General features: G+C 39.4%; 1 protein-coding gene across 5 annotated transcripts in view; it reads left to right on the forward strand.

The window, feature by feature from the left end:
• Positions 1–13,009, forward strand: part of mctp1a (multiple C2 domains, transmembrane 1a) — a 147,008-nt gene that overhangs the window by 64,614 nt on the left and 69,385 nt on the right. For all 5 annotated transcript variants that reach the window (XM_028578063.1, XM_028578062.1, XM_028578064.1 and 2 more), the window contains 2 exons: positions 11,234–11,376; positions 11,559–11,638. In XM_028578063.1, coding sequence (XP_028433864.1) covers positions 11,234–11,376; positions 11,559–11,638 — 223 coding nt within the window. The remainder of the gene's footprint in view (positions 1–11,233; positions 11,377–11,558; positions 11,639–13,009) is intronic.

Raw genomic sequence — 13,009 nt, forward strand, 5'->3', positions numbered from 1 at the left:
CGTGTGATTGTGTGCAATTGTCATGAGGCAGGCTCCCAATCCATCTGTCGGCATCCCTTGATGCAGTTTCTCGTCTTTGCAGCCTTTTACAGCCAATACATCCTCTTGAGCAGATTGCATTCTGGGTAATGGGAAACCCCAGAGCCGCAGCCATCCGTCAGTCGTGACACTACACATAGGCCAGCAGCTCACACACGCATGTATATACACACTCACATTCACAGCCAAACACAGTGCCCACAATCTAAGCATGAGGCTGTTGGGGGTTTGCAGCTCCAGCATGACTGAGGGTTTTATGGGCAGCTTTACTACATTCTCCTCTCCAGTTCTCACATCTTATGACAAGCATCAGTGAGCCTCCTTCATGGTGTGGTTCTTAATGGCAGGCTTTTGACAGGCAATGTGTTGGCCAACTCTGAATACATCCTCCTGCACTCTATATTAGTGAAATGCCAAGAGGAAGGAAAAGTTCAGAATGACCATTTCATTTTAAGGTTAATACTGACATAAATATGGTGCTACTTTTATTATCTTCTAATGGAATATAGTTTCCTCTTTTAAGTGATAGTTGGGGCAGTAATTTGTCTTTCTTCATTCCCAGGTTGAGAGTTTTGTAGTTAGAAAATGTATGCAGTATTGGAACTTCTGCTTTTACAGCCAAGGGTTCATGCATGAAGACTAAGTGTATTGGATGTTTGATATTGCGAACTGACTTGCAGATATGTTTTCCTATGTTAATGATATATTTCATTTAAATTTTTGTGGAAGTGGTATTTTTCAGGAAACCCTGTTATTTAATATATTTGTTACTGGCAAAGTAAGCAAATACAATGTAAATAAATGTAGATGTCGTTTGACCAGCCACTAATCTCTGTTTAAACTGTATGATATATATATTTGAGTGGAGCTGTCATAGATGTGAAAAGTCATCTATCATAAACTGAACCGACAGGCACATAGTGTATATTCTCTTATTTTCTGTAGCAGTCGATTTCCCCTTTATAAAATCATATTTGAAAACTGTACAACTGGGTTGTTTTGAGGACTGAAGTAGCACTGATTTTATACCAACATTATACATTTATGATGACTTTCTAATGCGATCAGCATGCAGTTTGTCATCCATATTCATTGTATTTTAATCTTTAATTACTCTAAATGTTATCAGTAAATCTCAGCTCCACAATGTTTTAGTCCAGTTCAAATCATGTGCCATATTTCACCAATAACAAATGGTGTTTTTTTCTAATGCTCAGATTAATTGAGTGTGCGTAGAGCTGCCCCATGCTATTTTTCACTCATGCATTTTAAAGCCTTTGAGATGTGTGTTGTGAGAAATATTCAGACTTTTTTTTATTTATTTATTTTTAAAGGAACAAGCATACCACTTGTGGCATATTTTACTGTAGCATCTTAATTTAATATCCAAAGCAGCGAGTTCATCTTTTTTTTTCATGGAGTGTGATACTTATTTTAAGAAGATGATATCGCACTGTCCCCTGTAGATATGTAATTACCTGCTCATAAGATCAGTTAATAATTCAGGGCCGTTTGTCTTCCCTGTGCTGACACTGAAAGCTATTGATCATGAATATGTAATAACTATCTACAGATTAATGATGAAAATGGGGAAGCAGAATAATTAATTGTTCCACACATCAGTGGGAAGGCGTATGACAGAAAAGAACTGTCTTTATTTTTTTATTTGTGTGGCTAATCACAACCCAGTATCATCATTATCATCTTTCACCCTGCAGTCAGTAACAAGCACCTTTCGTGAGCTTATTAAAAAAGGCCTTGACCAGGAAAGCGTGTTAAGTGGTGTCGAGTTTCAACATGACCTTATCTTCATATATATATCCTTTTTCACTGCAGTTGAAGCCTCTTCTCCCCAGCATGCATAGCTCAGAACTGTCTGCTCTTCCTCCCACTGTCACAGACAGGAGTCTTTGTTGTCCTTTGTTTTCGCAGAGAGGAAGAGTAGTGGTGCATTTGTCAATGGAATGACTACTTATGTGTGAGTGCATCAGTGTGCAAAAATTGCCTCACCCATTAATAAACACTTATGCGGGCACAAAGTTCATCTCCTGTCGTGACTTCTTTCTTGTAGCTGGAACTGAATCACTCCTCGGTTAGTGCTCAGGGGTTTGTCTGGAGCGTTTGGAGGCATACTTGCAGGCTCTTGGGTTGTTGCTTACTCCCAGAGTAGCACCGGCATTTATATGACAGCATTAGACTTTGATGAACAGTCCTGTATTTTAAGCCTGTCTCTATAATGACACAGCTCTAACAAGCTGACTTCAAAAGTTTCTGAGGTCTTCTCAATTTAGTTGACTTGACTGTGTATTATTTGCAACCCCTCTCCCCCCAAAAGATTCCCCATTTAAAGACCATAAGTCTTAAATGGCCTTAAATTAAATTTTGATGAGCAAAAACCCAATACATTATACTACTACTGTACGTACTATATGCTACAGTACTACATATTGATTTGCATGTATTGTTGCTGTTATATTGACCCTTTAAGTGTGTTAAACAAACCACTCATTTACAGTGGTTGGATACACTGCATTCTCTGTATTTAAAGGTGCAGTAAGCGATGCTGCGAGAAGATTGTTGATATTTTGAACTCAACTGCCAAACCGATACAACCCCCTGCTTCAGAATCTCCGCCACGCAGATTCATGGATGCGCATTGCCACAGCAACCACTTCTGTTAGTGTCTCTGCTGACCAAACGAAATATGGCAGAGTTGATGTTAGCACCACGTTAGGTTGTGGATTAGAAAACTGTCACTACTACTGTAAAGCCAACCAGTTGGGAGCAGCCATCACAAACAATAGCAAACGGACGAGGTTGAACTGACTTATTGGAAACTGCAGACTCACATGTCCGTAACGATCAGAGCCCTCATTAGTTTTCATTCCTTTGAAATCACGGAGGTTTCTGCAGCGTTGAAACACCTCCTTTCCCGCATATACAACTTCTTTTTTAAGTTATTATTTATAGTCCTCTTTCCCTGTTTCACTGCAAACTGTTCTTGTTGGTAACTCCTGGCCGGCCGCTGCCTCCCCCTCTCCCCCACCCACCCCCACCCATCACTTGCTTGCACGTGCCACCTGTTGCTGATTGGCTGGAATAGTGTTGTTTGGATCGCGCACACCTTTGTTTGTTTTGCATTTACACAGCCAGGGCTGTGTAGGAACACCAGATTTGTTTTAGGCGCACACTGAAAATGGAGAGCTAGGTGACCGTTTACAAAGATTATTAGATTAACATTGCTTAATATACCTTTTAAGAAACTGCCTGGCGCTGGTCATTAAACAGTAAGGCTGGGTATCGTTTTCGATACCAATACCGTAACTTCGATACCGTTTCCTGAACGATTTTTCAGCTCCTTATACGAGAGCCTGTTTTCTGTGTGTGTTTACTGCCTACCTCTACGAGGTGTAACGTTAGATAGCCAATCAGCAGCATTATTAGATCTTGGTAGAAGCATGCTGCATGCTTATTGGCTCACTGTTGCTGATGACATTTACTCCTCAGGTATTGAAATTTGGTATTGAATTATGAGGCATTTTTCGATACTCAATATTATAGAGGCAATTCGGTTGGTGCCTAAAAAAGTATTGAATTCGGTACCCAGAATGTATTTACATCCACGTTACCTTGTACTATCAAAAAGCTTCATAAGTGAAGTGGGACACTACTCTAGGATGCTCCATCGTTTTGGCCATGTTGGTGTTGCAAATGTTATTTTCATTTTACCACAAGGCAAATTGTGCTTCTTGAAGAGTGAGCAGGCTGTTGGATGATACGCTTAGATTATGTCCATGCCATAACTTTCACCAAGGCAGCAAAGAAATCAACTGGAAGTTAGTGTGATGAGGCTTTATAACGTGATTTAGTTTAGACAGCTCAAGCGGAGTGAAAGAGAGAAAAGGAATATGGTGAGAGCGGGAAATAAAGGAGGTTGTTGAATGAAGAAGCAAAAGATATAGAGAGGAAAGAAGAGAGCAGCAAAAGAACTAGATTTAACAATTGCCACCAAGCTCGAGAGATTGACAACTGAAAAGAATTCTATTGATAATCAAACCAAATTTGGCAAATAAATGGCACAATTATATTGTATCAATTAATCTGCTGCAGATCAAACATAAAATAAATAAACATACAATAAACAAACATAACTTCAGCTTTGAGATGTGTGTGTACAGGGTGTATGGATACACACTGCCTCCCATTGGTAACAGCTGGTATGTTAGGAGTGGGACAGAAGTGTCTGCACTTTATTAGCACACACTTCAGTAAAATATGATTTTGCATATTGGTACATTTGCAATGTGGGAATGCACCGATAGGCTTATCTGAGGAGACTTATAGCTGATCACTTTTCTTTGTTCAGGAATATTACAGACATCCCAGGAATTAGTGTCAACATTTACCAGTGTAATGTGTCTTACTTATTATATACAGGTGTTAGCATGCTACTCACTTGTATTACATTCTAATGCATGACTCAGAGAATGCAGAAATAGGGATACTCTTTTGCTTGTATTAATGTGTCTTAGATTGTCAAGGTTTCAAGGTGTCTTGGGTGTATAACATGAAGATGTTGCTGTTACGTTTTACCTTTCTTTGTCATGTCAAGTTGAGCTGCACAAAGAGGAATATTTCTAATTGTGATTATTTTGACTGATATTGCAAACCATATGATTCACGACATTAGACGGAATGGTCATGTTTGCATCATTATTCTCATTGTCATTGAAAAAAATATCAATATGATCATGTTGAGATTTATGCGAGGATCTATTCCAAGTGTATAGAATGACTTAAGTAAACCGGGACATCTCTGCACCACCACAGGACTTAATTCAGAATGGTATTCTGACACATATTTTGCATTTAAGAAATATTGTGTCCCCCTGCTGTCAAGTTCTTGTGCACATGCATAGTAGAGGTTAGAAAAAAGAATTGTCCCATTGGATTGAGGTGAAAATGAGAAAGAATACTACATGAAAGAAAGCGAGAGACTGGATTTGCATGCAAGTGAAATCAAGCATTCATTTGTAATGTTTGACCCATATGGTTTGAAGTATTTTCACCTGAACTGTAAATGAAGAGTCTGAGTTATAGGTTGAGGATTAGCATTTTGTGTTATTAAATCACAATTTTAAATGTTTGTTTGCTCAAATGCAAACAAATAGTGTGTTAGTGTTAACCATTGTATTAAATGACCATTCAAAGGGTAATAGAAGGCAGTGGAGGCTGTTGTTTCCATTTGGATCATGGATTGTGCTTTTAAGCATTCTGTTCTGTTCTCAGGCGTCTGGCAGGGTAGCCTTGCTTACTGGCAGACAGACACTGAGCAGTACTTTAATGGCTGCTGCCCATTAGGTGATCAGTAGAGAGTTACGTGTGGTGGATTATGTTTTTAACTGCCTTTCAGGAAAACAGAGAGCAGCTATCAAAAACAAGTCTATCAGGGGCTTTTAGATCTGCTTATGCACCACACCCAAGACAAATTTACCTGCTGAGTGCACCAGTGGGTCTTCTTACATATTTATTTCTCCTCCCAGCTACTGTTACAGTGTTTAGTGGTTGGTTCTAATAGCATCATAAAAGGTAAATAGATTAACACCTTGATATGAACCACTCAGTATCTCTTTGTCTTTCTTGTCACCCAGCCACTTGCCCACTCACCCAGCCACCATCCCATGGACCCAGGGCGTGACTCCAGAAGGGAGGATTAGGGAGTTAACCGTGTCTTTTATGTCAAAATTCAGGGAAATCCTGGATTTGTGGTGTCAAGACCGAGGTTCACAGATAAGCCCCTGTTACAGATAGTCAATTAAATGTTATTTATATACCCCAATATCACAAATTACCAAATTTGCCTCCCGGGCCTTTACAATCTCTACAGCATATGACACCCTCTGTCCTTAGACTGTCACTTCAGATAAGGAAGTAAGGAAGGAAAAAAAAACTCTATAATGGGGAAAAACAGAAAAAGCCTCCAGGAAGAGCAACTGAGGAGTGATCTCTCTCCCTAGACGAACAGACATGCAATAGTTTCTGTGTATGGCATAACCAACATAATAGACCAATACAGGGTTTACTGTGGGTCTGTGTCTGTTACTATGGTAACCTGTGCCCTGAAACTGACTTGGTAGGTGACACATGATCTTAGCACCTGGTGTGAAGATAAACAATAATGTTAGTGGTTGAACTTTCTTTTAAGATTATTTTTTGGGCATTTTCAGCCTTTATTTTGATAGGGCAGGTGAAGACGTGAAGACGTGAAGAGAGAGAGAGAGAGAGAGAGAGAGAGAGAGAGAGAGAGAGAGAGAGAGAGAGAGAGAGAGAGAGAGAGAGAGAGAGAGAGAGAGAGAGAGAGAGAGAGAGAGAGAGAGAGAGAGAGAATGACATGCAACAAAGGGCCGCAGGTCGGAGTCCAACCTGGGGCCGCTGCGTCGAGGAGTAAACCTCTATATATAGGTGCACGCTCTACCAACTGAGCTAACCGGGCACCCGTGGTTGAACTTTCAACCATGGAAGTCAGACAGTTTTACTATCTCACAACCTGGTTTCAGCAGTGCCTCTTCCCGCCAATACCCCCCTCAAGACAGTTTCAGAAAGCCCAACACAAAAAGCTGAAAATGCAGATGGGAAGTGCTGAATGTAGTATGTTGAATCTCTGAAAACGGAGTATTCAGATACTTAATTTCTATAAACATTGCAAATATTATATTGCTGCCGTTTACTTTTAAATGCACGTGGAAACTTCTAAAACCTACTTCCATGCTTTTCAATTCTTTTTTAGATATTTTTGGGGCATTTCAGCCTTTAATGGAAAGAACACATAGATATGAAAGGGGAGCGAGAGGGGGATGACATGCAGGAAATCGTCTCAGGTTGGGTTCAAACCCTGGACCTTCTGCTGTCCTTCTTCACCTCCATATATGTGCACCTGCTCTACCAACTGAGCTAACCCGGCCACGTGAACTGGATTTTTTAGCCCACATGCCTCATCAGTAATTCCACTCAACTGTAGAAAGACAGAAAACCACTTTGTGCCTGCAGCACCTACCTACCTTTGCCATTTCATCAGTGTGTGACACATTGAGTTTTTATACCCAGTGTCCCCTTACCCAGCACTTCCATTTCACAGCCTTCTGCCTGCTAGGAGGACAAACATCCGGGGTGTGCCAATCCATCAAACCTACTGTCTTTAACCCCTAACTGGGTTTAGGCATTTTCGTCAACCATTATTCATTCTTCCAAAGCCTATTGATCTTATAGTACCTATTGCTTATTGACCTAGCCACCCACCAGCCCCTACGTGGGACATACAATCACTTTCTTTCTTAATGGACTTTGCCCAACTGTGGGAAATATTTAAAATAAATTATATACATGTTATATATGAGGGTTGAGTGCCAAGAATGCACCACTGCAATCACTCCTCTGTGCTCTACCCACGCTCACTCATATCCAGCCACCACCCACCTACAGCACCAACCTTTTCCATTTCAAACTTCTCCGGCTGCGTGTGTTTATGGCACCATAAAGCTGGCAGTGCACTGTGGGATGCAGAGACTCTGAGCCAGGGATGCGTGTCCGGGGAATATCGACCCAGTGTGACACAGAAAGAGAGACAGATGGACAGAAAAAAATGAGTTGCTGCAGTTTTAGAGATAAGTAGTTTTTGCCTCCATGATGCAGTATGGGACCATTTGTCTTTAGTCTTGTCATTAGATAGTTCATGAAGTATCACCTCATTACAAGGAAATATATTTCTTTTTATTTATTTCATGCTTGTATTTACTGAATTCAGCTTTTTCCTTTTGTATTTACTGCCGGTCATGCTATACAGTAATGCCCTCTCAGACATTTCTAGCTGTATAGGCTATCCCTTTTCACCTCCTTTTTCTTTTTTTCTTTTCCTGTCACCTGTCCTCTCGCTGCAGGACAGTGGTATGTCAAGGACAACAGTGTGTAAGAGGTGTATGTGTGTGAGGGCGTGTTGGTTATATCTCTGCTGGAGTTCATTAGGGTCTTTAAATGTCAAGAAGTGGACATCTTTTCCCAGCAGTGCGGTGTGAGTGCATATGTTTCCGCTCTCACATCAAAGCTGGCTGGCAGCTGAGAATCTTGTCAGCAGTTTTTACCTCAGGAAAAGCTGATTTAATGCTTTTATTATTGTTATTATTATTTATTATTGATATTAATGACCCTCTTAAGTCAGACTCAAATGACCTGTGATTGAGTATACTGTGAACACTATAAACAACATAATATATATTGTTTATATAATAACTTAATTTTTTTTATCACAACCATATGTTTTTGCTCACATCTCTTGTAATGACAAAACAACCCATGCCACTCTTTAGTTTTTACTGCCTGTATTAAAGTCATTATGTGAGTCAGGTGTTTGTTCTCTTGCTAATGATGGACCATACAGTAAGGTTTGTCTCAACTCAGATGTATACACTATGTATTCTGTGTAATCCGTACATTTCAACAGGGTAGTGTCACGCACGGCCCTTATGCACTAACCGGAAATTTCTTCTTCTTCTTCTTCTTGTCCACATACGTTATATGTATATTGTACTGTACGACAGATTTTATATGTTCACTTCGATTCTTGTTTTATCCACAAAAAGTATAAATCTCAAAACACAGAGTGAGAATTGTTTGGTAATAGAATTCCCTTATCTCTCTTGTGATTCGCTGAGTAATCACTTTGGTCACAGTGGATGATAACATGACACAGATTTGAGACACGTTCAGTACAAACGGATCAGTCCGGGGTACTGTTTCACCTGAAGTTGCTGCTCATCATTCTTCCAGTTAGATGTTTTAAACACTGGAAGCAGTGATGGTTAGGGACTGAAATTTGTGGATGCCAAAGATGGAGGGAAGAATGGCAGAAGTAAAGAGAAAAGAATAATGTTATTGTTGTCATTTTTTAAAGGTAGGAACACTTTCAATGTATTTTGCAGCTGTAGTCATACCATGAACTAAGAGCATCAGTGTTGAACCAAGTTGTTCATACATGTAGTGGAGTTGAACAGCCAGCCATGTACAGCAAATGTACAAATGGCATAGCATCTCTGAATCCAGGCACTACATACAATTTTCTTGCGTGTTTCTTTGATTGTAAATAATGTGATATTCAGTAAGTAACATTTTATTGCTTTGATTGACAATATTATGTACGTATAGGCTATTAACTTTGTGTTTATGTGCCTCCTTGTGCTCAAGTTGTTTTCAGAGAAAATATGCTTACTCTTAATGTGACTTGCATGTACATTAGTATTTATTAGTATTTTACATTATATATGCTACAATTTTACATTAAGCTTTTTTGGCACCCTGAAAGGTTAGCCAACCCTCTGTTACTGTATATCTTGTGTTCTTCGTGAGTGTCTCACCTACCCATATAACATGTCTATGGCACTCTTTTGAAATATTATCTGTCTATTCTCTCTGCACTATACTGTTGTAGGAGAAACACAATACTCATAAAAAGATTGCAAATAAAAGACTATAAGCTGCCCAATGTAGTTTGAATGTACTTGTGTGTGCAGTAAGAATATACTGTGCAGTATGTATGTGAAATGTCATTAGTCCTGATCAGGTCCCTTTGGCCCCTTTTTGGTATCTGAATCAGGACGTGAACAGACTGCCAAGCCAATAGACCTGATTATCTCCTGCACAAGCACAAACTCTGAATGCAAACACTGCATTGTGAATACTTCCCAGTCTCCCTACGTCTGTGTTGTTGCTTGTCATTTCTATTCAGGTGCAATAAACATTTGAACTTGTTTATCTGATGGAAGAAAATCCACTTGTGATACGTATTGAAATGTATCATTGACACTATTTTATGTAATTTATTTTACTTTCATGGGCTCTGTATCCTTTTAATTGACCCTGCTCTTCGCTTTTATGGTGTGTTTCTGTCTGGTCTCTCTCTTAGTTTTTCTTTGTCTGTCAAACCAATTGGTTCTGAAGTTTATGGAAGTTAGAGTAAGGCAGAAATGGGATGGGACAGGCGGAGGCCGATTTATCAGGTTGATAACATGTAGATTTATAATATCTTATTTTTTCCTCTTGGTCATCATAAGAAATTGTGAATACATAGAGGTAATAAATTATAGACCCTCTAGCCTCTTTGTTTTTTATATATCTCACTGAGTACAGTGTGTGTGTGCGTTTACATTTATGTATAAAAGATTATTAGTTTGTGCTGATTAGTTTTTTAGGTTGACATGTTTGTAAGCATGCAAGCCCAATGAATGTTTTGCATTATTAAAGATTTATTAGGACAATGCACATTAATCAACATTTCTGTAAATGCACCAGTGTTAGCCAGCCAGCTAATTTTCAACTGTAGTTCTAGTTACCTAGAGAAACCCACTCAAACACAGGGAGAACATGCAAACTCCACACAGTGGAGACTTGAAACAACCTGGATTCAAACCCAGAACCTTGTTGCTGTGAGGCAAAAGTGCTAACCACTGAGCCACTGTACTACCTTATTCATTTATCTTATCAAAATGACCTGGCACTTCTACAAAATAACCCAAATATAAATCAATGGCACCACCTAGTGGTCAAATAGAGACACTGTATGGGACTTGTGCATCCAAGCAGCCAGCTTCAGCATTACATCCTTGTAATCATATGACCCACAGCAGAGCATGAGTCACACAATTTGCCTTCTTCTCCTTAGGCCTTCAGAGCAGCTTGTACAACAGCCCTTGTGTGTCTGTGTGTAAAAATTTGAGAAAAAACAAAAGATGGATTTTGTTGTGAGAGGAGCAGAGAATATATAATATAATTAGGCTACTGCATGGTATTAAATATGTGCATAAACTGTGCACACATATGCTTTTTGTATTTGGAAATGCAATTATTCAACCTCTCAGAAAATAGTTTTTTCTTTTTCTTCAAATCCTGTTTAGTATATGATAACAATATTGCAGACAAGGTTCATTTGAATGTTTTGACACTGATGTCAGTAGCTATTTTATCACAATGTTTAGTGAACAATTTAACTAATGATATACGCTGAATAAGGAGATCTGCTTACACTTTCAATTTGACACTTTTCCTTATAAATATTTAGATAGGCAGCATCGACCCTTAATTTTGATGTTACTCTGCTTAACCATATTAGCTAACGGTATTTCTCTGTGTTTGCTGCCTTTCGCTTTAGGGACCAGTGACCCATATGTGAAGTTTAAGGTTGCAGGAAAGGAGGTGTTCAGGAGTAAGACCATCCATAAGAACCTCAACCCAGTGTGGGACGAGAGAGTAAGTCTTCTGGTGGAAACCCTGAAGGACCCGCTATACGTCAAGGTACAGCAGATACGTCCTGGACTTCAAATGTCATCCTGCTATAATATATAAATTGCTGATGTATTTTGGATGACGATTAAGTCCCAATGGACATGAACTCAGTCACTATGGTGACAGATAACATTTGCAATGTGGTGCTGAGGGTACTCCGCTGACAGTTGCTGTATAATTTCTCTTTGTAGGTTTTTGACTATGACTTTGGACTTCAGGATGATTTCATGGGCTCAGCATACCTCCACCTGGAGTCACTGGAACATCAGAGGTCTCTTTGTCTCTTTTGTCTTCTCTTTTTGTATTACTTCCTTTTCTTCTTTCCATTTAACTCCTTACACACCCCCAATCTCTTGCTCTGCTGTACTCTCTTCTCGACCGATTTGTAATTGGAGTACTGCATTAGTAGCTGCATTCCCCGAGTAATGGCCATGTTCAGAGATTCGGATTTGATGGTGAGGTTAAGGGTAAGGGAGTCCTATCTTGTAACACCTAATTTCTTAAAACCCATCCTATCCAAGCGCCTTTCCTTGCTTTCAATGCAGTCACTTTGATCATATAGAGCCTGTTGTCTCCCTCTGGTGGTGGTTTTTAGTAGCTCCCCTCAAACCTCATGAAGCATAACAGGGCTACATTCGATTTTGATTATATAGAGAAGTATATGAAGAGGAATTTAATATAATGTATTTTCTGCTAAGTGGAAATACTGCCATCTCTTTAAGTGTAATCATTGTATCATCAGTAAAGTAATTTGTTTCCATCTCTTTTGTGCCATCAAACACTTTGCATTAGGTATAACATTTTTCTGTGTGAATTTGAGTTTTTTTTATTTTTTTATAATTTATTTTTTTTGCACACCCACGCAGGTGTTTTCAATTACTCTGGCTGATTACACCTCCTGTCAGGTGGAAGTTGGGTCAGCTATGCTGGGAGTAGACCTTTTTCACAGCAGACAATTGGACTTGTAATAGCAGGAAAAGTTTTATTTATAACAATAATGATGGCTCCAGTTTATTCAAGCGTTCCAGTAAGCCATGACCGTGTGACAGGGAGCCAGCATGCACATTACCAGGACCAGGATTCTTTTGTACCTTAAAATAATGTTTCCAAAATTGTGTCAGTGGTTCATCAACTCGTAACAGGGTGAACGACACTTCCTCATTCGCTCTGCGGCGCTCTATCGGCTAACGCCGCACTATGCAAGATCAGATTTGCCAGATCAAGTAGCAGATCGATGGTTTGAATGAGAACGGTAAAGGACAATTCCCCTTCCAACCTGTAGAGGACTGAAGAGGAAAAGTGCTTTGGTGTTGCTTTAACATGAGAATCAATGTTCTTTGTGTCCCCTTAATGCATTTTCTGTCTATCAAAGTTACGTGTAATAATGATGTTTTAGTCACATTTTCATCATTCACGGTTTAAAAAAAATTACCTTACTCTGTCTATTTCCAATAAGCTGTTTTATCCCAAAGTTGAGATCATCACTTCTCATCAGAACTTACTGATGTAACCAAACACTGAACAGCAACATAAAACATTCATAGCTTTTCCTGTTGCTTAGAGTCAGCACCTGTATTTAAGTACCTGCCAGTCAACTTGTGTGTGAGGTTACAATCGTGTGTCCTGAGTTTTGGTTGAGGGC

Source organism: Perca flavescens, chromosome 5 (genome assembly GCF_004354835.1).
Source record: "Perca flavescens isolate YP-PL-M2 chromosome 5, PFLA_1.0, whole genome shotgun sequence".
Taxonomy (NCBI): domain Eukaryota; kingdom Metazoa; phylum Chordata; class Actinopteri; order Perciformes; family Percidae; genus Perca; species Perca flavescens.